The sequence below is a fragment of the Drosophila ficusphila genome, unplaced genomic scaffold (genome assembly GCF_018152265.1).
Source record: "Drosophila ficusphila isolate 14025-0441.05 unplaced genomic scaffold, ASM1815226v1 contig_412, whole genome shotgun sequence".
Classification (NCBI taxonomy): Eukaryota; Metazoa; Arthropoda; class Insecta; order Diptera; family Drosophilidae; genus Drosophila; species Drosophila ficusphila.
The window spans coordinates 2425141-2450850 of NW_025064326.1; the positions used below are offsets into that span (position 1 = coordinate 2425141).

Sequence of the window (25710 nt, forward strand, 5' to 3'; positions counted from 1 at the left end):
CATTTAAGTGAGACTAGTGGGTTAAGAGAGTGTGTCTGTGTGGGGCTTGTGTGTGATCTGTGTAAGAGAAACAGACATTTTAAGCTGGCTGCAAGCGGTACATAATTATCCGTTTTGTACAACCAGCTCAAAAAGGGCGCGCTGCAGACTTCCGGTTCCGGTTGCGTCTGCAGGCATTTGCACAACCTTATTGGCTTCAAAACACGAAGGTGCATCGAGAAACGATGTTGCACGGTGAACGATCGATCGCCATTTATACATACGTCTTTGGTTTTTGCTTTTGTTTCATTTCGTTTGTTTTGGTGTAAAAGTATAAAAGTGTGCCGTAATTAAGCCTTTTCACTTGGTAGTTAAAATTTGTGGTAACTTGTCGATTTTCTTTGTGTCTTCGATTTCGTTCCGTTGCTTGAGATCCCTCCTCAATACGAGTACCAGTACGAGTACGAGTACGATACGAGTACTCTGCCTTTGTTTTCAAGATATGCGCTTTGTTTTCGTCTTCTTTAAATGTTAACATTATTGCGTTTTCCATGTAAAAATTATAAATTTGCTGGTTTCATAGTTCTTTCGATTCGTTAGTCTTTTCTGCATTTAGTTTAACTTTCTGGTATTTCTTTTGTATTTACGTATGTTTCTCCTCCCTTGACGTGCCATTCCCTTTCCTCGATTTCGTTTTGTTTTGTATATTATTGTGCGGTGTTTTTGTTCGTTACCATACCCATTAAGTATTTAATATGTATATATAATATAATATATTGTATATAGTATTCATGTATATATTTAAATTTTTAAAATACTTTCTTGGTTTTCTTCCATTTGTATTTATCATTTATAAAACATTTCATCTTAAAAAATGTATATAATCGATTGCTTTTTGTTGTTGTTCATGCTTTTCATTCCCTTATCTGCGTTTGCCTAGATACCGTGACGAAGCATCTCTATTCATGTCAGCTCTTCCCCTGCAACGCACCCTTGCACCAAAAATTGTGCCTCATTTTTTACATCTTGTATAAAAAACATTTCATTTGGTGTTCTTCTTATATTTTTTTCTTAGGTTGAGTTTTCTTGAACTTGCTTTGAGACTTGCTGGAAGGTATTACTTCTAATTTACCGCTTAAAAGCCAGAATTTCAATTTTATTTTCAGTCAAGCTTTTGCGCATGAGTGTGAGTAATGTAGGGGTTCGTTTTTTTCTTGGATTCTCTAGTAGATTTAAGAGGAGTAGGGGAGAAAAAGCCGTTGGGCTCTACAAATATTGGAGGCTTGGCGTTTCGGTTTCTCTATGCACTACACACATACATACCTAATAATCGCAACCGTTGCCCTTAACGATACATGTAGTTAATATATTTTTGTATATAATTCTTTCATGGTAATTAGTTTTAAATAGTATGCAATAAATTTACTTGACGTATACATGAAAATGGATTTCCGGTTTGTTAATGCATGCCATGAATTAGTATTCATAATTTTTTCGTGGTATGCATGTATGTATAAACATTTAAAATTTGCAATACACAACATCAATATATTGTTAATCATATGTAATAGTTTTCATAAATAGTTATAGATTTTATAGAGATATAGCATAGTCAATGTCGTGTAACATTTCCACTTTTTCATTTCGGGGTCTCGGCTCGTTAGAAATGAAAAGAAATCTTACAAATAAAAGTGTGGGGTTACATAGTTTTCCGAGCAACTTCAAATCAAGTTTTTTTAAAATAAAAATATATTTTAAAAAAATCTCATTTGCGTTTAGGTTTTTTCAAAAGGAATTCTGTGAAGCACCATGTTATCTATATCTGTATGTATATCGTTTCCAATTTTGTCAATGCCAGGCTCTCGAAAAACTTCCATATATCAGCTTGATTCACGCTTTCAATTTTCACGTCCATTTTTGTGTTTTAAAATTTGCTATATTTAGTTTGGCAATTTTTTAATTTGTCGTTTGTTTGTTTTAGTTTACGTTATTGCTGTTGAGTTGGGCTTAATCAAATTCGTTAGGCTGAAACGCGTTTTGTCATCTATGTTACGTACATCTCGCATTGTTTACTTTTGTTTCTTGTCGCTTGCTTTTCTAGGGAGGGACTTTGTTCTGATCTTTGTCTTTAGTTACATTAACTTCGATTGGAGTGGCGTGCTTAGATTACTTAGCTGGCTCTTGTTTAAGCTTTACAATCGTTGATTACTCTTTATTATAACTCTCTCTCTCTCTCTGATTTGACAGGTATTTTATTCCACTTGCTGATTTCAAATTTTCTTAAATATTTATTCGTTGTATTTGAAGAAATTCTCATGGGTGTTTTTCTCTCAGCTCTTTTTTGCTCGCTCATCTGCTGACCCGATTTCACGTTAATGTCACTACCAAGATTTTAGAGAGCCTAGATCTATGTTATATACCGAAAGGTAATGATTAACTCATGAAAGTGACTAGGCGAAGGTTTACTGGGTAATTTAACAAATGTTACGAATAAAAGGTTTAAGTGTATTATTATGCATACATCATTTATTTTTAGCAAAAGTTATACATTAAATTTATAAAACATAAACACATGTATGTCTTATTTATTTTGCTGTTTCATTTTTTCTGCATCTAGCTTTCCTCCTCATTCTGCATTGTCTATTTGCAAAGTGGTTTGACTATAAGCCAAACGCCTCTATCTGTTTACGCATTCAGTTCTGTTTTCCGTATCTCATTTTATACATTTATTTATAGCTTAAATATTTGTCAAGTTTGTTTCCTTTTCTTTTCTTTTTTTTTGGTGGATTGGGGCTTCTATGCCTGCAAATTGTATTTATTATTCTCTGTTTTAAAATATCCGTAGAGTATGCTTTCTTCTACATCTCAAACAAAAACTTAACTACAGCTTTACCTTTCTGTTTCCTCTATCTTTCTGGAAGTTATTCTCTTTGCGAAAGTCGACTAGACGTTTTAAAAGTGCATCAACGAAAATGTTAGGTCTTACACATTGAATCTAGGCTAGGATAAACAAAAGTATAGTCAAACAAACAAAAAATCGATTTCACAACTTATTTAACGTAAGAAACATATTTTTAAGTTTCACTAAAAAAAACAAATAAAAGTTAAAAAAAAAATTAATAAATCAATTGTTTTGCGTTCTTCAAAGTTAGCGCATTTAACCAAAGCTGAGTAATTATGCTTAAATTTACAAAGGATCCATGAAGTGGGCTGATGACAAAACCAAGTCGAACATTAAAAGAACCAATTAGACCAGGTGGGCATGTAGCCACTGCTGCTGTTGCCGTTCTTGTTGCCCACTACCGAACCGCCGCCGGATGAGTTGGCCGCCATTCCCAGTCCCATGTTGATGGTGCCTCCGCTTCCGTTGCGCTGGCTCCCCGCGCTGGTGGAGCTGTTCCCGGGTTGGGCCGCGGCGCTGTTGGCCACGTTGGTCAGGAACTGGGCGAACTCTTGCTGAAGCTGCAGCTGCTGCTGCAGCAACTCGTAGTGGTTCTGGGGCTTGTTGTAGATGAACTTCGTGGAGGTCTTCAGGATGTTGTTGCTCGACGAAGACGAGGAGGATGCAGCGGTGGCGGTGGCCGAGGCGGGGGCTCCGACCTCGCCGCTGGACAGCGAGTGACTACTGCTGCTGCTGTTGGTGGCTGCGGTGGCCACCTCTTCTGATGTTGTCGCACTGCTGGTTGCCGATCTCTTTGGTGGCGCCGTTGATTGTTGCTTGCTGCTCGAGGTTGCCGGCTGCTTCTGCTTGCCAGCGGTGCTGCTGATGTTGCTGTTGGTGTTGTGCTGCCTGTTGTTGCTGTGGTTAACGTACTTGCCGAGTGGATGGGCTGCCGCGCTGCAGCCGTTGCTGTTGTTACTATTGCTTATGCTACCGATGTTGCTGTGGTGGTGGTGTTGATTGTGGATGACTAGACCATTGGCCGCCAAAGCCGCCGCCGCCGCATTGGCATTGACAACAGCAGCCAACTTGGTTAATAATTACGTTTGCTTGTTCTTGTTGGTCTTGAAGCTGACCTGAAGCACTCGGTTGCCAAGTGTGTAGCCGTTAAGCGACTGAATGGCCAGGACCGCCTCCTCGTAGTTTGTCATGGTGACAAAGCCGAAGCCCTTGCACTTGTTGCTCTGCAGGTCACGGATCACCTGGGAAAAATGATTACAATCATTTATCTTCACATTTAAAAGCTTAAATATTATATATAATATTTCACATCAAAAGTCTGATCCTGATTCTGTTTATATACCTCCAGAGCATATCGAGCATTCTCGAAACTTACCTTGACGGACTGCACGGCTCCGAATGGCCCAAACAGCTGCCACAGCACGTTCTCCTCGGTCTCGGGTGCCAGGTTGTAGACGAAAATACACCAGCCCGAGCTGGCAATGGTGTTGCCTTGGATCATGCCGTTGGTGATCAGGTCGCTGGTCAGCGGTGAGTAGCGCGAGATTACAGAGCTGCGGGCGAGGAAAGTTTATATTAATTCAGTTCGAAAGTGGCTTATAATAAAAAAATTAAGAGTAAAAGAAGTAAAAGTCCTAGTCCCACAGTATTTGCTGACCTGTAACGACCCGCGTTGGGATGAATGGCAGCTGCAGCGGCGGCAGCTGCCGCTCCGGCAGCAGCGTTGGCCGGAAAAGCTCGACCGCCCCGTGCGTTTTGGGGCGCTATGTAAGCTGCCAGCGGCTGCATGCTGTTCTTGTTGCTGCTAGGATTGTTGGCGAACTTCACGGTTATCGGTTCGGTGGAATTCTTCGGAGTTGTGCCGTTCAGCTCCTTGATGGCCCGATCGGCCTCAAATCGCTGATCGAAGCGTATAAAGCCAACGCCCTTGGAGAGACCTGAAACCAGCCAAGCGGTCAGTATCCGACGATATACTAAATATAGGCTAATGTGCAGCGGATGAAAATTATGCAGAGGCAAGGTTAAAGCATAAGAACTTTAATATTTGTGAACCATGCTTTAAAGATATCTAATGAATATTAAATGGGAAATTTCCCAGAAGTAAAGAATCTTTTAAAATACATTTTTTAGTTAAAATCAAAAGTTAATCCGGTATTTTTGAATTTATTATTAATATTCACCAGAAATAATTTATAAATGTTGTTAACCTCTGGGTTAATTTACTATTGCGTTAAGCATGGTTATCGCTACTCTTCTAATTTAAATGGTATTATATGTGTTACTTCATGAGCGATGAACAGCAGGTTTATATAGTTAAACATAAGAGAAATAAAATAAAAACATACCCGGCGCATGTTCATCTTATTTGGTATTACATGTAAAAATAAAGTTGTAAATAAAATTTGCATTAATTATAATTCAGTAATTAAAACAGAGAATATATTGTGGAGCGCCAGCAAAAATATAATAAAATGTGCAGGCTATAGGCTTAAATTAATTCAAGAAATTTTTAGCAATCAAATTTAGTTGGTCATGCTTTTCGAAAAGACTACAATCAGATATATCTGACTTTCCTTTTGTTTTCATATTTTAACTATTGATATCTACCATATATTCTCGCCTCTGTCGTTGATCATAACTTACCAGTGATATTATCACAAAGAATACGCGAGGTTATGATCTTGCCGTATGGACTGAACAATGATTCCAAATCCGACTGTGTCATATTTTTTGGAAGACCCGATACATAGAGATTGGCACCCTTGATACTCTCGGAGCTGGGGCGAGCAATGGAGACCTTAATGGTTTTGTTCTGCAGCCGCAGGCCATTCAACGCGTTGATTGCCTTTTCCGCGTCCTCCTGCTTAACGTAGTTGACGAATCCATAACCCAAACTTTGGCCTACGAGCAAAATGAGAAAGATTCAGTTATTGCATGCTTTCAAAGAATCCTTGACAGCCTTGGCTTAATTGTGCTCACCTGTCACCTTGTCCCGTATTAACTTGCAGCTTTCCACCTCACCAAAGCTAACGAACAGCGAACGAATCTCGTCCTGCGACATCGTCTGTGGCAAGTAGTTAACAATCAAATTGGTCTTGGGGTCTGGCTCGTTATTGTTGTTGTTTGCCGTGGAGTTGTTATTGTTGTTATTATTGTTGTTCGCCGCATTGTTGGCAGAGGCTTGGCCACCACCAGCCGCATTTGTTGTGGATCCGGTGCCCGCTGACGTGGTCGATGCCGCAGTGGTGCCTCCGTTTGTTTGAGCTTGGCTGTTGGCCACATTATTGGCGGATGTCGATCCTCCGCCGGTTCCGGTGGTGCCCCCAACGCCACTGGCACCGCCCGCTCCGGAAGGCTGTTGTTGCTGCTGTTGCACGGCTGTTTGACCCTCGACCATAATGCAGAAGCTGCTCCTGCGGGGATTTCCTTGTTAAAAACTAGGTGCATATACAATGGTTCTAGGACAAGGGAAAAAGTCCCTTTACATTGATGTGGTCAAAGTAATGCCAAATGGATAACCGCACAAATATGTTTTAAAAATCGATTAGAATGGTTTTAAATGTAAGTTAGCTATTACTGTGACCACAGCTATTGACTTGATTATTTTCAACTTTACGGCTTTGTTATTAGAAAATTTGTTCAATAGACAGAGATAAAGATGGTGAGTAAATCAAATAAGTGACTGTAGATATAATACTGCTGTGAAGTCTGAAACATAAGAGATGTCAGATAAAGTTCTAAATCGGCTAAAGTATAAGCTTTTACTCACCCTTTTCAGATACAGACGTCGACCAACCGCAGTGGTTAAAGAATTGTGCTGCCTGATTTCAGCTTTTACTATAGCCTAGTTAAAAGCGCGCCACCAACGATATCCACTACGTATAAGTTATATGGTATGCCAGAAATTTTACTGAAAGTCGAAAAGTAGAACAAAAAACAAAGTTACAATAAAAATCAATTATTTTAATTTAATTTAAATGAAATGCGGGTCTGTTCGTGGAATGACGGAATAACAAGAGTAAACATTTTGAATAAACCCATACAAATGTCGAGGGTTCTTCGCTTCTGTGGTTGGCAAATTTGCTGGCTGGCTTGGCAAACAGACAGACTGACTGGCTGGTGAATGCAAATAGGGCCAAAATACCAAAGTATTGACTGGAAAATCGATGCAATTAAAATTGCCTTCCCTGAAAGAGGTAATTGATTTGAAGGCCCAGCAAACGAAGATTATCGAATATCACTAACAGTCTAACACATTGAATTATTTAAATACATTGCTCATTGGTTTTTATAAAAAGCAATTCACTCATGCTTTTGTAGGTAAGGGCACTTGAACTTGAATGGATATCGCAAACGAGTTATTGTTTATAGATTTAAATAACCGTCTGACGTATGGCTTGTTTCCTGATTTTGTGGCTGCTTGCCTTGTTCGTTCGGTGTATCTGCTTCTTGTTGGCCAAACAAAAAATTGGCAAAAAAAAGTATTTTTAGTTCACATTGAAATTGGCCTTTATGATAGTGGCACACAATTATTCAGTATGCAACCACGAAGTCTGTAGCGAAACAGTTAAGGGCAACCAATAAGGCAGTAAATGCAATAAGGCACTCTGTAATCTTTTTTAAACATTTCGGTTGGTAATCATTTTAAATTATTATAACCTCTACAAGGGTATACAAAAATTTCTGTTTTTACAAATACAGAGAATTTTTCGTTTCTTCGACGATGTCTATGGGTGGCGAAAATTTACCTTTAGTAAAAGTTTTCAATTTGTTGCACTCAACGCCGCAAATCGTGCGAAAAAGTTATATTTTAAAAATAAACAATCAAATCTTGGGAAGAGGGAAGGGCGGGGCACAAGGGCGGGGAATTGCGCCGCTGCGTAGCCGGCAAGATTATATTTTCGAAAATATTTTTAAAGCAACAACAGCCCGATCGCAGCTGATGCGAGATGCTGACGACTCGTGTTTGAGGTTAAGTAGCTTGTTAGCAAGGAGAGGAGCCAGTGATTCAGAGAAATGCCAAAATTTTGAAATATCTTATTAAATTACATAAAGGAAGGGGTCGTGTCAGTAGCCTGGTTACCTCTGATTTTTATCCGGGCTAATCGAATTAAAATGGTTGCTGATTTGCTGGTTTCTTCGCGATTACGAAACAATTTTCGGGGGATGTTTGGTTTTATATCTTTAATAATAACCGAACCAAACGAAAACCGATCGAGAAAGCGCTCCACAAAACAAAAAGCGAGGCGAACGGAAAAGTTATACTCATACAAATTAACCGAAGCAAATAATTTCTGGAATATAATTAATCAAATTGCGTTGATTGTGGACCGTTTGAAAATGAAAAACCAAGCCAAACCGAAACGTGAAACAAATTCGTAATAACAATAATAATAAGGAAATAAAACTGAACGGAAAGTAGAAAAGAACGCGTTCCTGCAACTCAACAGAACAGAAATAAACTGATTTACCGAGCGGCGTGGAAATTATTTTTATGCCCCGCCGACGAGGCGAGCAGTACTATATGTCCAAGAATCGGTAGAGAGCCGAGCGGAAAACCGAGAGAGTGGAGGCTTCTTGGCCAGAACTTGGCGATTGCTCATTTCCCGCTCGCAGGGAAGAGACACATGATGAGAATGGATCACAACTTACACGGCTATAGGTTTGCCTATATATCCGTAAGGTGGATTCCGGAGATGGTTGAAGGCGGAGGTAACTTATAATTGGATTTTGCGCAAACACACACAATTGCGTGCAAAGTATTTTTATAATCGCGTTATGGGAACTTGTAAAATGTAAATTCAAAAGAGTTTGTGTCGGAGTCGCCCGTAATTTCATAATGCAGTTTCAAAAACAGCTGTTATGGTGGTAAGCTCAGGAGGAAATCTGTTGTGGCCCTCTTAGCCAAAGCAGTTGTTTAAACAAGTTATCACAAGTTTACTAGTTTACAAGTTTGCTTTGCTAACTTATTAATGCTGATTTGTAAAATGGCAGGTAACTCGAAAGATTTAGTCATCCTATGTGGGTAAAATTTTCCAAAACTCAATACCCAATTTATTTGGCTATGCTAACGGATCAAACCTAAAAACTCCAAACTCCTTTCAGCAAAGAATATTCCAGCACCCTAATAACAGTTTACAACCATTAATTTTCATTCATAAATAGTTTAAAATTGTTTCCGGCTAATTGATGAATATAATTGCACATACCTATGCAGCACACGTTCACTGTGGTGGGGAGGAGGACGAATTCAAAGGGCAGGAACAAAACAAAAAAGTGACACACCTTGGCAAAGGATGAAAGGAGAGAGTACGGCAAAGAGCTCAGAAAAGAAATGGGTAAGGAAAGCAGCGGAATATCTCAGGACTATTTCTGAGGCCGTTTGCATTTGGGTGCGGCAAAAATAAACAGGATATATAGTCAGAAAGAGAGTGAGAGCACAGGCTGCAGCGGAAGCGCAGCAGTCAGCTGAGCGCGCCACAATATATGCAATGGAAAGAGCGCAGGAGGGAGAGTGAGAGCGAGACGGGCTCATAGAATAAGCTTAGCTGCAAACTGGCGTCGACGGCGACAGCGCTGCCTAAGCAGGGACGGATCAAAGTGGAGCCTGTGTGATCAGGCGCTTCGAAAACGAAATTACTTTAAATATATCACAAAAATAAAAAATTAATTGTTTCACAAAAAACTATTTAAAGGCTTAAGTAGATTGTTAAGTTCCTTAATAAGGAATGGGCGAAATAAACTTATAAAACTAAATTTTTTTTAACCATTATTAATAAAAAAATTAATAGTTTTGTTTCAATATTTAAATCTAATTTTTTTGATAGTGGGCAATAAAAGCATTTTTTATATGTCAAATTAACTACAACTACGGGGGATCGACACCTCCAAGAAAGTCCGCTCCTGTAAGTCGTTTTTTGGGTTAAATGGCGGCTGCAGGCAGCCGAACAAAAGCTGCGATGCCGGCGTAGCACGAAACGCAGCTGCAGGATTTGTGTGTTTGTGTGTGTAGGCGGCAAATATATATCAGGGTGTAGAGAAATTGAGATTTCGCCGACTGCGAGCCGCCCCATTGAGCCCCGTTTTACTATTCACACACACATACGTATGCATGGCGAAAAATCGACTTTGGGTGTGGGCATTTTGCATTTTGTGCAAGCCAAATAAAGTGCTGTAACTTTTTCCGGAGCTTTCTTCTTTAGTTTGCTTACTTTTATTCGGCAACGCCGCAAACTATACCACACAAATGTTCACAATTTTCGAAAAATAACTTGGAAATCTTCCTTCGTTGCAAATGAGTTTCAAAACTTAGTTGAGCCCGCACACAATAAGGGTTTTCGAACTGATTCCGATGCATAAAACACTACGTGCAAGTAGGCACACGTATGTATACAACATATATGTGGGCGTAGTTGCGTGAGTATGCAAGATGTGTGTACTTTTGATACCGATATACAACAATTCAGAAACGACGACAATACGACGAGAATCAAAAAACACAACTGCTGCCGGAGAGTGCAAGAACTAAATGATTAAAGTGTTCGATTGCCGCCAGGACAACTGCAGCCAGGACCCACAACAGCGCTGCCGCGTCGCAGTCCGCGGCGGCTGCGGCAGCAGCAGCTCCTCCTCCAATTGGCGTACAGTTGAGCACGGTTCCAAAAGAAGAGAATGGGGCGAATGCACAGCATAACTGCGTAGTTTTGCGCTGACATGCACAGTGGAGCCTAAAAGCGCAAGATCGTTAACTAAAACAAAAAAAAGCTAACTTTATAAGAAAAGGTATTCAAATTACATATAATATTGCAAATGAAAAGACACCATGCTTAAATTATGCTCATACACAGTACGGATGGCAATTTTACTTATGTTAATTTTATATATTTATAACTATTTTGTAATATAGATTGCCCCAACAATTGATTTGCTACATAGTGTGCCACGAAATATAGTAGAAGGAAGAAGGAGGCAAAGTCAAAGGGACTGCAAATAATAAAAGTTGCAGCCGCAAGTTGCGCAGGCTGCAACAGCTCCGGCAACATAACGGTACTGGTGCTCAGTCTCCCCAATCGGTCTCTCTTTGGCTCGGCACTCAACCGATGTACCCTACATTTTGCCTTCGCAAAACATAAACAAGGAAATGCAACCATGAACACGAAACGAATTGCGGTAGGTTCTCCATTGAGGAGAGAGCGAACGCCAACAAGAGAGAAAGCCGAGATTCGCAAGCCGGCCGCATTGCCTTTGGAGCGAAGAGAGCCGAAGAGGCACCCAAACAAACACTTAAGCAACAACAAGAGTGCAGCTGACTAAAGGTTAGTGGAGGTGATAAGAGGGGGCCTGGCTCCCAGAGAGAGATAGAGAGAGAACGAGAGAGCGGGAGCGTAGGACGAGCAAGCTCAACTTGACATCATTTGTGTCAAAAGACCATTGAACTCTGCGAGCGAAATAGCCCCATCTTCCCCATCCCTCCTCCTATAAGTATGCAACAATCCCTCGCTCTTCTTATTTATATGCGGTTTGTTTTGTTGCTGTTTGCGCACAATAACAACAATTCACACACGCACGAACTCATTTATGCTTATGCGATGGAGTCCTACGCCTTTAAAACTAAATCGAAGTGCATCTAAAACTGTGGGGAAGTGAGGCCTTTCTGAGCGAATATTGATCACTCTTTCAATAATTGCCACCCTTTAACATAATTCAAGCCGATTAACAAGCCCTAAATTCGTTAAAGTTTATTTGAGAAACTTACCTTACTTATATTTGTTACATGGCCTCAATTCAACCGGATTCGGGTGTCCATTCACATGCCCTCCAATTCTGAGCCCTTGCGAATAATGAAAACTCGTTAAATTCCAACAAGGAGCTGCTGGCAAAAGTTGGTTTTGAAATTGAAAGTTTTCCTGTCGATTTGGGTAAATATGATGATTTTGAAATTTATTGGCAGATCTCTGTTGATTGGCATCCAGAGAAGGATTTGATCCTGATTGATTTACATCTTTATGATGGGGCGTCGAATCTTTGGCTGCCTGCCCACTTATCAAACCAGATTGGTTACTATTGAGTTGGGGAATTTTAATTTGGTTAAGTTGATTCAAATTATGTTGGTGCACAGACGGGGTCAGTAGATCTGGCTGCTTCCCAGACTGCGGGTGATGCTTTTCGTGGTCCGGAAAAGTATTTAAAGCCACGGAAGATGATGAGCAAAAAGTCGGCCCCATGTTCGTCAATGTAGCGAGACACTTCACTTTGATCTTGACCGACGGATCCGTAATTTCTTCGGATGCGACTAACTTCAATTTATTCTTGAAATCTTCCTCGCTCGTGCACTCAGACGCTCGGTTATTGGAGCGGCGCTTCCTCTGTTGATGGGAAACCACATTCACCCCATCAGGTTGAGGTTCCCTTGGGTTTAATCCAGGAATTTGAGACCGAATCTTGGCTTGTTGTCGCTGAAGACGCCTTCGCTTATTGCGACTGTACTTGGGCGATTCGCCAACATTGACCAAGATATTCTCCTTATTATCCATCGTTCCAGACATCGTTTGGGTCAATAATAAAATGGAAGGTTAACTTACGTTTTTCAACAAAATTCAGAAAACGAGGCAAAATTATTCGAAGAAACGATCGCACGTTGCCAGCTTTTGGTGTTGCAAAACAAAGAAAACACTATTTTGCGGGTTGGCAGCGCCGCAAGAACCATTTATGGGTTTACCAACACTGACACTATATTTTTAAAGCACGATTAAAATTAAAAAAAAAGGAAAATATATATAAAATCGGCCAAAAAATATAAAATTAACAAATGGTAATTAATATTTTGTTGTTTTGAAACCTTATTTAAGGTCATGGCTGAGGCAAAGAACAGACAGAAGGCCTGCTACGAACTGGTCTCATCCGACTCATCCGGGAAATCCACACGGCATCAGCGTACTAAATTATGAAAAATAAACTAGAACTATAGAAATTGTATAATTCTTTGTGCTCTTGCTGATTTTCCACATTCTCACTAAGTTAGGTTTGGTTGAATATGTTGGTTTTGGCAAAACGATTTGAATGAACAAATTTGTTAGTGAGTAAATTTTCAATAAAAAGTGTAGCATACTTTTGAGAGCAAGTAAGAAATTCAATGAGTAACACCCTACTACTGCTTTATGTTCGCCTGTTACTTCAAAATGCGTTTGGTCCAAAAATCTTGGATTTGGCTGACCAATTTCGACGAGACCAATTGGAACCCTTAGATTATACCCTCTTAATTAATATTGATTTACCCCCGCGAGATTCAAAATAAAACAATTGAACAGAAATTGAAATGTTACAATTTTTGATGTTTTATTTGTTTGATTTATCAACTACTGTTACGGTAATTGCATATTAAATTGGTTGTTTCGCTTTGTTGTTGCTTAAACTGTAATAAGTGTACTTGGTTTTAGCTGCGGCTGAATTTAATTATATTTGTACAAAATATATATTTACTTCTAGTTTTGTTAATGAACAACACGCCTTGCATTCATTTTGGTTTACGCCTCGTCGTTTCCTCCTTCCAATGTCCAGCTTAAACATAATTCTGTTGGTTTTGCTGTTCGATCTGTCGGTTTGCTTTGTTTTACTACAATAACGCTTAACAAAATATAATTATTAACTATTACTAGGCGCGTTTCGTTTGTTGTTTTCTTGTTTTGTTGTTGCCGTTTTTTGTTGTTGTTTTCTTGTTGTCGGTTGCTTATTGCTGCAAGTTAATCTTGTCGTTTTGAAAAATTTAACTATAATTTCTACGTTGTTTAGTTTAATTCATCGTGTATATATATAAAAATATATATATGTATCTTTATATATACCAATATATATATGTTTGTATAAGTATGCACATAATTATGTTTTATTTAACTATATGCATGTGTGTGTCCTTGTGTTCCTGTCTACGTACTTGTATTATTTACAGTGTTTTAATAATTAACAAATACATATGTGATTTAATTTATAATAATTACACTTAGTTGCATTGCACAATGGAATTGCGCATATTCTCGATCGGCGTTTATTAGTGATAACTTAAAATTTGTCTATAATTTAATTGTTTGTTTTCGGTTTCATTTGTTGAATGCGAATGCTTTGTTTCCCCAGAACCATTATTAATAATAAGTTAATAATCATTTTCATTTTCTTTGCTTTCCGTTTTGTTTTTCGTTACATTTTCTCTTTGATTTTCGTAGTTTTCGATTTCGTATATGCCAAAAAAAGAGTCAACAAGAAAATGCTGCCTTCGATCTATCCGATATATGTACATATAGGTTCCATATGCTCACCATCCCATATCCCATATCCCAAATCCCATCCCCTTCGTATCCCAAATTCAAATTCAGCTGATTGAAATCGGCTTAAAGTAGTTTACAGCATTCACTTTTTGGCATTTAAAAATATATGTTTTTTGCTTGTATATCGGCGGCTATATGTACAGCTTACATATCTATTTCGAGGGCAAGTCTATTTCGATTGATTTTTAACTCGTTTAAGTCTACTAATGCACTATTAGTTGTTGCGTCTGTGTGAGAGTTTTTTAGGCACCCATTATGAATTAAGTCGAATGTATTCGGATTTGGATTTGGATTTGGGGACAGGTTGGTGGAATGGAACAAATAAAACCAAACAAAGGATACATTTCCATATATATATATTTGAAATATATATTAATATATATATTGTGTTTTTTCATTCATGTATTTTGTTCTAGAAACGTGTTGTGATTGCTTTTAAAAAATTAATTTAAAATTAATAAAATAGTTGCGTTAAACATAATTCATATTGAAATATTACAAAGAATTTACAACTATAACTTTTCTTTATATAGGCGATAGTGTATATATTTTTATATTTGCTAACATTGTCTTACCAGGGCTGCAAACCAAAATTAACTAAAACTTAAACAGTTTAAAAAGCCGTTCTCCTCTGTAATGTACGCATGCGAAAACAAAATTCAACTAAAGTGTTTGTGTGTGTTTCTTTTTTTGGGTATTCAGGATGATGGGTTGGCTTGGGTTTGCGTTTGGATTGGGTTGGGATTGGTGGTTGTTTGTGTTCCGAGCTTACAGACTAGTCGTACAGCTAATATAACTTGTAATGTGTGTTTGTTTTTCGTTTGTGGTAATATCAATTAAAACTAGGCATAAATATAAAGCTTAACATGCTTAAAACAATCGATAATTGAGCATAAGGAAATAAGTAAATGGTGTGCATATACAAAATACATACATATAAAAATTATAAATTAATAACAAATCATTTCTTGTGTTGCTGCTTTTTCTTTTTGTTGTTGGTTATCTTCGTTTTCTGTTTGGAAGGTTGTTGGTTTCGATTTCTTTGCTTTCTTTAACTCCTCTCTGCTTCTGCTTCTTCTGACTAACTAAATTAGTAGCTTGTAGTAGATAATAGTTGCTAATTTGGCCTGACTTCTATTTAGACACGTTTGGTGGTGTTTCCGTTTCCGTTTCCGTCCCCGTCTTCGTTTCCATTTCCGTTTCCGCTGACCTTGCGGTTGATCTTTCCGCTGTCGCTACTGCGACTGGTGCGCCTGATGCGTCGGATGCGACACGGCATCCCTGAGCGTCTTGAGGCCCGCCTGCACATACCGGAACACCTCGTGCATGGTGCTGTGCAGCGTGAGCGGTCCGTTCTCGTGGTCCAGTTCGCGGAAGAAATCTGTTAGGATACATCATAGAATAGATCAGCAAAAGACTGGCTGGTATTGGTAATCAGGACTCACCTATATGATTGCCTGTGCGCACCAACCGATCGGCTTGATCCCACAACTCGTGAGCACTATTCAAATAACTCAGATACTCGTTCTGCTTGCACAGCATATTGTGTATATCTTGAGGCACTATTTTGCCAGGCGGCGTGTTCGAACCGGAGCCCTAAAAGCGATAAAATGATTGAAAACAATCCTTCATTTATTTATTTGCCAAGTGAACTCACCTGGGAGCCAACCGAGTTCGACGGTGATATGGAGGACGGCGTGTTGCCATTGACAATGTCTCCTCTGCCCACGCGAAAGAAGTCCGTGAGGCTGTTGATGATGGCGCGACAGTTGGCCCTCCTAAGTTTGTATAGTTTCAGCGATATCAACGATTGGCAGCGCAAACTGTTAAAGAAATAGAAAAAGAAATTAGATATATTTATTTTATATAGTAAAGTGAATTAGGGGAGTTAATAGCTACCTGAGAATGGCCACTTTGTTGTGCGTTTCGTGCTGGCCGTTCGTCGACTGCTGATAGGGACGAAACTTGGTGGAGATGAACCTGCAAGTGGATCGAGTGTTAGCATCGAGGGCTCTTCCAAAGGCTCTTCCGCAGGGATTGGCGCACACAGGTGTTGTGGTTGGCACACTTTACTCACTTAATTAGCGACAGGGTGTCCTTGTACATGGTGTAGGTGGCCGTCTCGGAGCTGCAGCGCTCCATTGCGTCGGCGGTGAGCAGGAAGTAGACGACGGCCTCCAGATACAAGGTCACTTGGTTGAAGGAGTCGCGCTCCGAGTCGGCGGCGTGCTTCCGATTGATGGCCTCCTGCAGGAACTGATTGTTTTTTCTAAAAACGAAAATAATATTAGGTGTGTGATTCAGGAAATGCAGTAAGTAAAGACCCACCTGTGGTCATCGCTGGGATGCTCTTCCTCGCGATCGAAGTAGGAGCGGTAGATGAGCCGCGTGATCGGCGGAGGCCTGGCTGCCGGGGCAGTGGCCACCGTTGCCGTGGTCAACGTCACCGAAGGCGGCGTCGTTTGCACCGCCTCGTTGCAAGTGGCGGGCGGCACATGGGTGGCCGTCGGCGGCGGCGGCAGCGGTGACATGGCCAGCAGCTTCTTGCTCGGACTGCCATTTGGAGCCACAACTCCGTCGGCCACAACAACACCTCCAGCTGCTGCTGCTGCTGCTGCGGCGGCCGCATCCTCGCGGAGCAACTGCAGCTTGTCGTAGGAGAGGCGGTCGTGGTTGGGCATCCGCTCGTGGTTGTTGGAGGGCAGGAGCACGGGCACCGGCAGCAGCTCCTTGCCGATCTGCAGCTGGTCGGCCTTCTCCTTTTTCCGCTTCTTCTCCTTGTACGGACTCGAGCTGGAGCTGGAGCTGCGCTTCCTCCGCCTGCCAGGCGGTTGGTCGCGTTCTCGATCCCTTTCCCGCTCCCTTTCCCGATCCCGCTCCTGCTTCAGCTGGAACTCCTGCTTGACGTTGCCCGGCTTGAACTTGGACTCGTAGCCGGCGTCCAGCTCGGGCTCCGGTTTCACCGGGTGCTCGTGCTTCACCTTCGCCGCTGCAGCAGCGTTCGAGTTGGAGTCGCCAGTCGAGTAGCCGTTGGGCAGGTGCGTCTGCTGATCCTTGGGCGTCAGGTGGCCGTTCTGCTGGGCGGGCGTGAGCTTCTTCAGCCGCATGATCCGCTCGCGCGACAGCTTGCTCAGATCGATCTTGCAGATCAGCGAGGTGAGGTGTGGCGTCGTGGTCCTCGCCGGGGAGGCCAGACTAGCTCCCAGATGCTGATTCTGCTGCTGCGTGGGCGTCATCCGTGGCTTGGCCATGGCATTGGCAGCTGCCACTGCCGCCTGCGGAGGCTGTGCCGCCGCCGCCGCCGCGTCCAGCTTGCCCTGCTGCTGCTCCTCCTGCAGGTCGACGATCACCACCTGGCCCTGCTTCTTGGCGCCGCCCTCCTTCGGATTGAAGATCCTCGTCAGCGTGCTGATCTTGTTCTTGTCGCTCTTCGGCTTCCGCTCGCGCTCCTTCTCCCCCAGCCGCCTGGACGCCTCGTCCTCCTCGCCGCTGCTGCTGCTCCCGCCGCCGCCGCCTCCGCACCCTCCGCTCGACGAGCTGCACTCGGAGCTGCTCAGCTGCTGGCTGTGCTGGCTCATCGCCATGGGCTTGTACGCCGCCAGCTGCTGCGCCTGCGACTGACCACCGCTTCCCATCAGCTGGCCAGCTCTCGCCTGGTTCTGGTGCTCCGGCTCGCTGCCACTGCTGCTGTTGGGCGAGCTGCTCCCGCTGGCCAGCGGCGCCATCGCCACCATCGGCGGCCCGGCGCCCGTCTTGTTCAGCTTGACGATGCGGCAGTTGGTGTTCTGGGTCTCCGTGTCGTCGCTGCTGCTCGAGGAGCTGCTCGACTTGGAGCTGGAGCCGGCGCTCGAGGAGCTGTCCTCGTCGGAGCTGCTGCTATTCCCCGCACGGACGCTCGAGGGCTTCAGGTAGCCGCCGACCAGAACCGGAGTGGCGGCCAGCTTCTTGGTGGGCGTGTTGCCGTTGGAGCTGCTCTGGCTGTGGCTCTGGCTGTGGCTGTGGCTGGAATGGTCGCGCTTCCTGGCCCGGCTCATGGCCAGCGGCGCCTTGGCCAGCGGCTTCTTGGCGGCGGTCAGCGTGGGACCCTTCGTCGTCGTCGTCGTCTGGTTCGTCTGGGAGCTGCTGCCGGCGGAGGCGCTGCTCAGGTTGCCGCTCCCGCCGCTCTGCTGCTGCTTCCTGGGCCGACCGCGTCCCTTCTTCACCGCCTCCGTCGACGTCGCGGGCTGAGCCTGCTGCAGTGCGGCTCCAGCGGGGTGCTCCAGGCCAGGATGCTTCGGCGGCGGCTCGTCGTCGTCGCTGGAGTCCAGGATGGGCGCACTCGTCACCGCCTTCTTCTTGCGCGGCTTCTTCTGGCGCTGCTTCGGCGAGGCGGGCAGCTGGAGGATGGGCGTCAGGGTGACGCTGTTGCTGGGCGGCGCCTTCTGCGCCTGCTGCGGTGGCACCCGCATCACCGTCGTAATGGCCGCTGGGACGCCGGGCAGCTGGAGCGTCTCGCCGGGACCCGGCAGCATGGGCATGGCTGCCACCTCGCCGCCGGTCTGCCCGCTGTCCGAACTGCTGCTGCTGCTCGAGGAGCTGCCGCTCCCACTCCCACTGGTCCCCGAATCCGAGAGCCGGGCTGCGATTAGCGCCTCCGCGGACTCGCGCTTGATTTTTGGTATCGCATCGATGGCATCGATGGCCTCCTTCTTCACCGCCACCGCCACACCCACCGGGGTGACACTCAGGCCGGCGCCGTAGCGCAGCTGCTGCTGCTGCTGCTCCTCGTCGTCGTCCTCCTCCTCGCCCTCCTCCATGTCCATGTGGTCGTCGTGGAGCTTCTCGTTCTTCACGATCGCCGTCGTCACGTCGATGGACTCGGGTATGATCTGGGCGCCGCCGGGCAGGATCCCCGGCACCTTCATGCTCACATTCCCGGGCGAGACGCTCTCGGAGGAGTTCGTCTGGTTGGCGGGCTTGTGGAAGAACCTGCTCAGCGTCCACTTGTTGCTCTCCGTCGGCGAGGGCGTCTTGTTCGAGGAGCTGCCTCCGCTGCTCAGGGTTCCCCCGACACACTGCCCGCTCCCCCGACGGCCGAGTTGGAGTTCACCCCGGAACCTGCTCCTCCTCCACTCGCACCACTGCCGAACACACTGGAGTTGAGCAGTCCGGTGATGGTGTTGCTGCCGCGGGCGATGATCTCGTGCCTGACCTTCTTGTTCTGCGCCCCATTGGAGGTCAGTTGGGAGGTCAGGCTGTTGCTGCGATGCTGCTGTTGGAGGAGGTTCGACTGCTGCTGCTGCTGCTGCTGGAGGATGCTGGATTGCTGCTGCTGCTGGAGGAGGTGGTGCTGCTGCTGCTGGTGGTGGTTGGGGTGGTGCTGCTGGTCGTTCTTGCTGCTCGACTCGCTGCCCGACTCACTGGAATCCGACTCGGAGCTATTGCTGCTGTTGCCCGCCGATCGACTGGAAATAAATATAATTATTACATCTCTTCTTCTCCAAGAATATATTCGATGCACTTACCCCTCCTTCTTGCGCTGCTCATCCTCCGATTCGGACAGCTCCAGATCGTTCTCCAGACTACAAGGAACATAACGAAACAGTAAGAAATATAGAGATGAGTCTCTCCCAGTTTACTTACCAGGAATCCTGCTTCTCCAGCGTGTGATTCTTCTCCGTTTTGAGGGGCTTCGCCGTTGCCGGCGACGTGATCACATTGGCTGCCTTGGGCGGAGTGGGTGGCAGTTGGAGGAGTGGCGCCAGGGGCTCCACCACGGACGTCGCCCCACTCGCTGCCCCGCCCAGTGGCAGTTGGCTGGCCTGCGGCGGAGTCGTCATAATCGAGCTGATGGGCGAGGCGATGGGCGCAATGGGCGAGAAGAGCGAGGACGAGGGTTCCGGCGTGGGCGAGGAGCCGCCGATCATGTCGATGGCGTAGATCTTCTTGTTCGGCGCCAGCGGGTTGAAGTTGTCCGTCAGCGGGGCATGCGGCGTGGCAGCAATCAGTGTGAGTGGCGTCACAGTTCCAAAGTTGCTCTTAATCGCACTGAAGATCTTGTTAACGTCCTTCTGCAGAGTGGAAAACCAGACATTGATTAGGTTTACTTTACTGATTCAGTTGAGTTGTTAACTCACCTCCGGTGGCGGTGGTTGCTGGCCCGCTCCTGGCCGCTGGCTCGCCGCCGGGGGAACGAAGCGTCCGCCGGTGCCGTTGTGGAGCGCCGGAGCCGGCGGCCCCAGGAAGGACTTCTCCCGCCCGTTGGGCGTCTGCGTGGAGAGCGGCGGCCCCAGGAGCGTTGGCTGCTGGCTGCTGTTGGCATTGTTTGTGGCGCTGGACGACGAGTTGCTGCTGCTGCTGTTCGCGGAGGATCTGGGCGGCCCACGGGGCGGGGCCATGCCGCTACTCGACGGAATGTCGTTCTTCATCGGCTGGCCCGGATAGCCGCCGCGTCCGTTGTACGGCGGCTTGTTGTCCGTCTGCTTCAGATACGTCGACGGTCGCTGTTGCTGCTGGTAGTGTTGTTGCTGCTGCTGCTGCTGGTTGGGCAGTCCCAAGTTGGCGGATCCCGCCGAGGAGGAGGCGGCGGAGGCGGATGCGGAGGCGGAGGGAGACTTGCCCTGCGGCGGCAGGAGGGGGAGGCGCCTGCAGGCGGGGATTGACGGCGCCGGCGGGCGCATTCCGACTGATCCCCACCGTCGACTGGTTGATGTACACCCGCGCCTCCCCGAACTCGCCCAGGGCGGCCGTGATCTCCGCATCGTTCTCGGTGAGGCGGCGCGGCTCCCCGAACAGACTAGTCTCCCGATCGTCGATCTGGATGCCCTGCTGTCGCTCGATTTTCTCACGCTCCCGTCTTTTTCGCCGCTCGTACTCCTCCATACTGCAAGAAACATTTAGGATTTCATTAAGTTTACTTTGTTTACTATCAAGTTGATGCCTCTTATCTAGGCTGATTTGCGTTTTGGCTCACAGAAACAACATGAATTAGAACGTCAAACAAACATCACAGGTAACACAACAACAACAACAACAAACATGAGCCGTTCAAACAGCTTGGATGCTCAAGGATTTCGTTCAGGACACACAGTTCAACATGCATTGCGTGCTGCAGGATTCGAGATTCAAGCTATCCAATTTGTGGACTAACAATTTCTTACTTTCCCTTGTTTTAATACTCGATTTTTTTAAGCCTAAAGTTGGTTGCTTTGGTTAAAAAAAAGGCTTCGAATTATCGTTTTGGGGACTACTATTGATTTCTTATAACTTACTAAACAATAGCAGGGTATATTCTAGTTCTTAAAATACATAAAAATGAGGATTCGCTCCCCAATTTCGTTATTTTGTCAATATTTGACTCGTTCTTGTGGACATGGGTGTTGTTAGGTGCCAACAGTTTGACAAGCACACGATAGGTGTCAACGGTTAGACATGCACACACACACACACGCAAGCTTAGTTTGATGGGCATGAAGAGCGTTTGCTTTTTATTTTGTTTTTGTTTTAGGGGGAAGCAGCGGGCGGACGTTTAAATTGTGCAAATGTTTGCATTTGATTTTGTCTGGTTTTTAAAAGTCTAGTAGTGGTAGTGGTGCAGACATGCTCGAGAACACAACAAATATATTTATGTATGTGTGTGGTAGATGTGTATGAACAGCGACGAAGAGAGAAGGGGAGACAACAAAGACGGAGACAGTCACAGACAGAGATAGAGTGCAGTGACTCTAAAACTTACTTATAATTTTGGCTATACAAATTGTTGTTGTATTGCTGTAGTTGCTCTTGTTGTGGTTGTTGCTGAAGGAGGAGAATGCTGTTGTTGTTGTTGCTGCTGCTGCTGTGGTGTTGCTGTTGTAGTTGCTGTTGCTGCTGCTGTGCCATAACGCGCGCTTAGTGCAAATAAAATAATTAAATTATTTTCAACTGAGAGGGCACACACACAGTCAGACAGACACACGCACACAGCCAAAACAAAGGGGGAGGGGGAAATGGGGGGACTCTGCAACTAAGCTTCTCCTCTCTTTCCCTCTCGCTCTATATAACTATCGCTCGCTTGCTCTTATGTTATCGTTGTAATTTTGCGACGTTGAAACGTCGCTTTGTTGTTGTTTTTGCTGTTGCCGTCGCAATCGCAATTGCAATTGTTGCTGTTGTCGCTGCTTTTGTCGTTGCTTCTCTTGCTTTGCTTTTGTTTTTCCGCTTGCAACATTTTGGTATTCTGCAGTTTGACAAGCACTATCGTTGTGGCTTTTCTGTTTGTTTATTTGTTTTTCTTTGTTTCTTTCTACACGCAGACTTTTCTCGTAAATGCTGAACTTGATTTGTTTATTAGGGATTTTGATCGTATCTTCTATAGTCTTTTATTGCTTGAGTACGTCGCTAAAAGTGTGTATGTGTATGAGTAAGAAAATAATGTTGCAGTACCTGAAAGCAGAACAGAGAGAAAATAAAAAATTAGTTGCCTACTTTTCAGGGCAAGTGAAGTCTTAAAATATTTTTAGAAAACTAATTTGTGTCATATTTTTTATAATAAAAAACTCTATTTTTTAAAGAGTAAACAAACACAAAACAAGAAATTTGTGTTTAAAATTTAAGAAACACAAACATTTTCTTCCTCTACAGGTACGGAGAATTACAAGTTCTTACATCTAAAGCCTAATGGAATCTTCAACAACAGGAAAACAACCCACAAACACTAGAGTGAACCTTAATTGCGTGTTACTGTAAAGACAATTGTTTTCCTTCTTTCATAACATATGTATTTATAATATCACTCATACGCAGTGTTGTCATGAAAATCACGCAATTTAAACTGTTATAATGTTTTATTTTCCACAATAAGAGATCATTGTTATTGCTGAACCCTAACTGTAAAATCTTATTGAGCAAGAATTTAGGCAGGAGCAAAAATAATGAATAACAAATGGAGTTCTAATTCGAGCAACTTCAGCTGTGGGATAGGTTCACCCTAAGGCCCTAAGGCAGCAGTGAATGTCACTCGCCCTCTCATTATGCAAACGGAAACCCAACCAGCCGCACCACCCACACCGCCCACATATGTTTGGCTGTGAGGATTATGGCCGACGCGCGTCACATCCTGTGTGTCCTTAGTCCTCCTCGGTATTCAGTCCTCAGTGTTCAGTGCTCGGTGTTCAGTTGTCACCGTCATTTGGAGAACTTGCCACAAGAACTGGAAGCCGAGAACCGAGAATGCCGAGGCATTGCGGCATCTGCTTGGCTTGGCTTGGAGTGCAACGCTTAGATTCACTTAACCCGAGACTGGCGGAGGACAACGATGTCCTTTTGGGCGTATTCTTACGGAAAATTTGCAACTTGAACAAGGTGGCTTCAGTCAGAGAAACTGGGCTTTCAAGCGAATCGCATTTAAATGGGTCTTTTCTTATTAGTTCTTTAAACTTTTAGGTTTGAAATATGAAAGGAAATAAGGAATAAAGATTGAAAATTATGCCTTCAAAACATATTTTTTCGAAATGACATATTTACTTTTCCTTTCCATTAACACTCTCCCTTGAACCCTTTTTTAGATAAATAAGCTTAGACTTTTTGCGAGAAAATGTACTTTTTATTTATGAATGAAAAACGTGTCAGTTAAATTAATTTTCTGGTCACCAACCAAGTTCGCCCTTTTTCCCCAACTCGGTCGGAAAAAGGAAAAGCGGACAGGATGACAGATTGAGCGAGAGAGGAGGAGTGGAGTCACAAATCTGCTGGCTTTGGGGCACACACTTTTTGTGTGTTCGTCTGCTACAATTTATTTGTCTTATAAATTTTGTTAACATCTCAACTGAAGGAGGGCCGCCAGAGATACAAACATTTAATTATTTTATTTCGGAAGAACTCGTCCTACCCCCACCCAAACACTGCTGGCGAATAGTTTATGCACGTCCCCGAAAATAAATGGAAGACGAGAGAAAAAGCTTGACAAACTTTCTGATGCCGGCTCTACTGGGCCGCCTTTTTGGATTCTGGCTATTGCTTAAGGGGGGCTTCTCATGTAACATGCCAAAAAGTAGTGGTTTTTTGGGAATTTTTTTCACTTGGAAAATGAAAACTTACACGAATAATTTTTTGCACATATTTGAAGACATGTTTAAAGTATGAGAAAAACATTTTTTGGAAATTCTAAAAAACAAAATGGCGGACTTATTCAAGGTCGCGTGTGGCTCGACGCGGCTGAGGGACTTATTGCGGTACAGTGTGGAGCAAAAAGTTTTCATCTGAAAAAAAAAAAAAAATTTTTTGTATGCAGCAAGGTTCAACCGAGTGCGTGAATGTCAGCTACTTCAAAAAAGTCGATTTTAAAATATTGAAATCACGTCTTAAAAAAAAAGTGCCATTTTTTCGTCTTTTTTTTTGCTGAATTGGGCTGAAAAGTGTATAAAATAACTTTTTTTTCACAATTTCAGATATTCACGCACTCGTTCAATGTATAATCTGCAAAACACTTTTTAGAAATCAAAAATCGGTTCAGTAGTTTTTCCGTAATCGTATACCGCGTTTTTTAAAACATAGTTTTGAGAAAAAACGATTTAAAGTTTTGAGTTAGTGTGGACCTTGAACTTGAGCGCGCTCGTTCAATCACTGATATTTTCCATAATATTGAGAGTTGAGTCATAAAACTTCGGGAATATACTCTCAAGACGTTATTCTATCGATTTATAAAAAAAAAAAATTTCGATTTTTTTAAAATTTTACATGAGAAGCCCCCCTTAATTTATACGTATATGTACGGCCGACTGTCCACCAGGAAAAACCACTGAACCCATCCGCCGAACCACCCGGAAAACACCACCCAAACCTTCCTCAAACCACGTGGCTGATTTAATGTGCGTCCATTTAATCTAAAGCTACTATAATTTGTCCTCCTCTTCTGTGGATTCTGTTTTCTTTATTTATTTATTTAGTGCAGAATCTGTACAGCAAATTAAAGTACTTAACAACACAGGTGTCACCAATGAGAAAAGTAAACCAAACCTCAGCATTAAGAAGAGGATTATATATAGTATTTTCTTATTGATTCCTTATCGTCTTGGCAAAGCCTTGCCTTTTGAGACGCCTCAAAGGTCTCGCTGGGAGTAGATTCCTAGCCAGTAAGCTGCGGTGTCTTTCTAATCTATCTCGGTATCGGCTTGTGTGTCTCCCAATCTGTTCTTCCACAGTGTGTAGATTTAGGTCTCTGTGAAGTGTCGTGCCACGCACATACCAGGGACAGTCAGTAATGGTACGTAGAAACCGATTCTGCAACACTTGTAACCTTTTTGTAGTTCGATTTGGCTGCGATCCCCCAAATTTGAATACCATAAAGCCAGATTGGCAGGATACAGAATGCATATACTGCCCTCTTGCATCTCAGCGGCAAAGTGCTCCTTCTGTGTGTAAGCCAACGCAGTTGCTGAATCCTTTGGTTACATTTTTTTGACTGTTGCTTTCAGATGTGGTCCGAACGTAAGGCGCTTATCCAGTGTGATACCAAGATATTTTGCTTGCGACGGCTGTTCCAAACTGACTCCC

General features: G+C 43.8%; 2 protein-coding genes across 2 annotated transcripts; both read right to left on the reverse strand.

Annotated features, from left to right (window-relative positions):
* Positions 1-1324: 1324 nt before the first annotated feature.
* On the reverse strand, positions 1325-8350 carry LOC108092432 (ELAV-like protein 2). The gene is given in 8 exon segments (XM_017192014.2): positions 1325-4122; positions 4257-4434; positions 4539-4818; positions 5525-5782; positions 5861-6294; positions 6498-6589; positions 6651-6791; positions 7965-8350. Coding segments are annotated over 5 exon segments (2043 nt in total). The 5' UTR covers positions 6279-6294; positions 6498-6589; positions 6651-6791; positions 7965-8350; the 3' UTR covers positions 1325-3213.
* Positions 8351-14863: 6513 nt separating this feature from the next.
* LOC108092367 (AF4/FMR2 family member lilli) lies at positions 14864-22059 on the reverse strand. Its single transcript, XM_017191904.2, is given in 12 exon segments — positions 14864-15580; positions 15645-15795; positions 15857-16022; positions 16099-16179; positions 16277-16468; positions 16528-19247; positions 19250-19643; positions 19704-19760; positions 19822-20249; positions 20316-20816; positions 20818-21061; positions 21914-22059. Coding segments are annotated over 12 exon segments (5226 nt in total). The 3' UTR covers positions 14864-15434.
* Between the last annotated feature and the right edge of the window lie 3651 nt (positions 22060-25710).